At 52.8% G+C, this 3,391-nt stretch overlaps 1 protein-coding gene across 1 annotated transcript in view; it reads left to right on the plus strand.

Annotated features, from left to right (window-relative positions):
* The first annotated feature begins 71 nt into the window (after positions 1–71).
* The window catches only part of KRT32 (keratin 32), an 8,085-nt gene continuing 4,765 nt past the window's right edge, over positions 72–3,391 (plus strand). Inside the window, exons 1-5 of the mRNA XM_010842552.1 lie at positions 72–410; positions 972–1,054; positions 1,239–1,395; positions 2,914–3,075; positions 3,156–3,281. Coding sequence (XP_010840854.1) covers positions 72–410; positions 972–1,054; positions 1,239–1,395; positions 2,914–3,075; positions 3,156–3,281 — 867 coding nt within the window. The remainder of the gene's footprint in view (positions 411–971; positions 1,055–1,238; positions 1,396–2,913; positions 3,076–3,155; positions 3,282–3,391) is intronic.

Raw genomic sequence — 3,391 nt, forward strand, 5'->3', positions numbered from 1 at the left:
ACAAGCCATCTGACTGCTCCCCAGCCTCCATCAAGAGCTGACCCTGGTCCTCCTCTGTTGGCTCTAGCTGCATGAGCTGCCGGCCAGAGTGGTATCTGGGTTACATCTGCCAGCCTGGGACGTGTGTACCTTCTCTGTCTGTGTCCACCACCTACCACCCAACCAGCAGCATCTTCAGCTCCATGGGTTCCAACAGTTTGTTCTATGAAAGTGTCTTCAGTAGCAATGAGAGGGAGACCCTGCAGTTACTGAACAACCGCCTGGCTGCCTACCTGGAGAGGGTGAGGCAGCTGGAGCGGGAGAATGTGGAGCTGGAGAGACAACTCCAAGAGGCCTGTGAGTTTCAAGAGCCCACTGTGGGTCCTAACTACTTTCGTTATTTCAAGATCATTGAGGAGCTCCAGCAGAAGGTAAGGGCAAGTGGTGAACAGATTCGCTGGGAGGGCGACCCAAAGAGCTGAGATCCAGATTTGAATCTCATTCATTTCTTTAGCTATGTTCAAGGAAAAGAAACCTCCCTAGGGCGCAGCATTTTCTCATAGTTCGAGTGCTCAGCCAGAGTCCTTCATGTGGAAAGAGGCTTGGGATCTAGTCTCAGTTCTGTCATTGCTTCATTACCTGACTCTAGGAGGTCCCTTCCCTGGGCCTCGGGTTCCTCATCTGGAAAATGGGAATAATAAGGGTCCTTATGTCTAGAAGATTCTATGGGCAAATACAGGTAAAGTGCTTAGCATAGCCCTTGATGTGTTGTGAATTTTCAGTAAACGTGAAGGCTTGTTAAGGACCCTTATGTCATGTCTAATAAAGTCTGTCCTTCCTTGTTGCTCATTGCCTGCAAAGCAAGGCATTCAGATTCCATGACTATCCCCCAGAGCCCCAGGGGTTTTGGCAGGGTTGGCTGCAGGACTCACTTGGGTTCTTTTTGCTTCTTCTTGTCCTGGATCGATCACTTCTGTGTGCTGTGGCCCCAGATTCTGTACTCAAAGGCAGAGAATGCCAGGATAGTCGTGCAAATTGACAACACCAAGCTGGCTGCAGATGACTTTAGGAGCAAGTGAGTTTGGCCCAGGAGATGGGGTTGGGTGTGGGGTAGAGGGAGAGCCCTCTCTCCTGGCATGTGCTTGGGGACAGCATTCTGTTATTTTCACAGACAGTTGGAAAAGTGCCAGCGGCTCCAGGTCATCCCTGGGTCTGGTATTCAGTTTCAGCCCTCAGTGGCTGACCGTGTTCTTACACAGGTATGAGATGGAGCTGGGCTTGCGGCAGCTGGTGGAGGCTGACACCAATGGCCTGCGCCGGATCCTGGATGAGCTGACCCTGTGCAAGGCTGACCTGGAGATGCAGGTGGAGTCTCTGAAGGAGGAGCTGATGTGTCTCAAGAAGAACCATGAGGAGGTGAGGCCTGAAGTCCAACCAAGGTGGCCCTGGGGAGCCCAGTGGGGAGAACCTGGGGTTGGGGGTTGGCTAGACATGGGTTGAAATTCCCAGGCTGGCCACAGATTGTATCTGTGACTTTGCCCAATTTATTAAAACTTTCTGAGTGTCCTCATCTGTAAAATGGGGCTGGCTCTATCCACAAAGCTGCTGCGAGAATTCTGTGAGGTTACGGGTCTTAAGGGCTTCCCAGGTAGCGCTAGTGGTAAAGAACCAGCCTGCCAATGCAGGAGACCCAGGAGACGCAGGTTTGATCCCTGCGTCGGGAAGATCCCCTGGAGGAGTACTTGGCAAACCACTCCAGTATTCTTGCCTGGAGAGTTCTGTGGACAGAGAAGCCTGGTACGCTACGTTCATAGCGTTGCAAAGAGTCGGACGTGATTGAAGTGACTTCGAATGCAAGCACAGGTTCTCAAGCGCCTGTCTCTTGGTTGGTGCTCAGAAATGCTAACAACCTTCCCTTCTGCATTTCTTGGACTTCTGTGATTGCCAAGTACTTGTGGTGGCTTTTCTCACGAGAACTACATACCGGCAGTAGAGTGGCCCAGTAGGGATGAGGAGGGGTTATTTTCCAGAACTGACATGAAATGGCTGTCTATCTCTGCTAGGCTGGACTGTGAGGTGGCCCCCGCCTCTTCTAAGGGAGAGGCAGTGGTTTTCTTCTGCTTTCTCTCCCCATCTTTGTTCTTCCTTTCATCTGTTTATACATAATATACTTCATCCAAAAGGCATGGGTCGACCCTCTGCTTTCTGACTCTTCCTCATCTACTGTAGGTCCTTGGTATGAAACCCCTCTGCTCTGGGCACCTGTGTGCTGCGAAGCTCACCTGAGCTCTGGTGTTTTCTTCCCTCGTTCCCTGGGTTGACACTCAACCTCTTGACTTGGGATGCGAAAGCACAAGTGTCTGAATCCTGGCTGGGTTTCCTAGGCTGAAGTGAAAAATAACCACCAGTTACCACATACTCACCGAATGCCTGAAGGCACCTGACTCATCCCATCTAAATCAGAGAACTGGGAGCTGCCCCAAGAGGCCGCTAATGAGGAGCTATCACCGAGTCTTGGCAGCCTCAGTGACAACTTTCTCTCCTTGGCTGCCAAGCCCGGGAGGTGCCTGCTGTAACTGGGGCCTTGAACCAAGTAAAGCCAGGCTCCCGCTGCTCTCCTTCCCAGACAAATGCAGGCTGGGATGGTGGCAGGGGAGACAGGGCCCAGCTGTCCCATTTTAGTCCAAATGGATCAGGCAAACCCTGATGCTGCTCTCAGCTTCTGCCAAAGCAACAGGAAGCCTCTCCCATCAAAGAGAGGTCCAGGTGGAGCTGAAAGACCCTTGGGATGCTTCAGAGTGGCTGCAGTCCTCACAGGGCCCCTCTAACGTGGAGATTTTTAGCATCCTTTGCTTCATCTTCTCATATCTTCCTGGGTAGGTGTGCCAGGATCACGTGACTTCATATTTGCCCGGTGCTCTTGCATCTTTTCAGGAAGTTGGTGCTCTCCGATGCCAGCTTGGGGACCGCCTTAACATTGAGGTTGATGCTGTGTCCCCAGTGGACTTGAACAAGGTGCTGGAAGAGATGCGATGTCGGTATGAGGCTCTGGTGGAGACCAATCGCAGGGATGTGGAGGAATGGTTCAACAAGCAGGTGGGTCTCTCGCAGGGAGGCTGGCTTCCCCAGGGTCCCCGAGAGGCACTCCCAGACTTCTCCTGTCTCCCCCATTGCAGATGGAAGAGCTTAACCAGCAAGTGGTCACGAGCTCCGAGCAGCTTCAGAGCTACCAGTCAGATATCATTGATTTGAAACGAACGGTCAACACACTGGAGATCGAGCTGCAGACCCAGCACAGCCTGGTAAGTGTGCTGATGGGCTCCTCTCCCCCAGCTCTGGATGCCAGGCAGCATGGAGAGTGGGTGCAGGCTTCCAGGAAGGAGGAGGGGCAGCAGGAGGAGGAGGAGGGGAG

Source organism: Bison bison, unplaced genomic scaffold (genome assembly GCF_000754665.1).
Source record: "Bison bison bison isolate TAMUID 2011002044 unplaced genomic scaffold, Bison_UMD1.0 scf7180017864180, whole genome shotgun sequence".
Taxonomy (NCBI): Eukaryota; Metazoa; Chordata; class Mammalia; order Artiodactyla; family Bovidae; genus Bison; species Bison bison.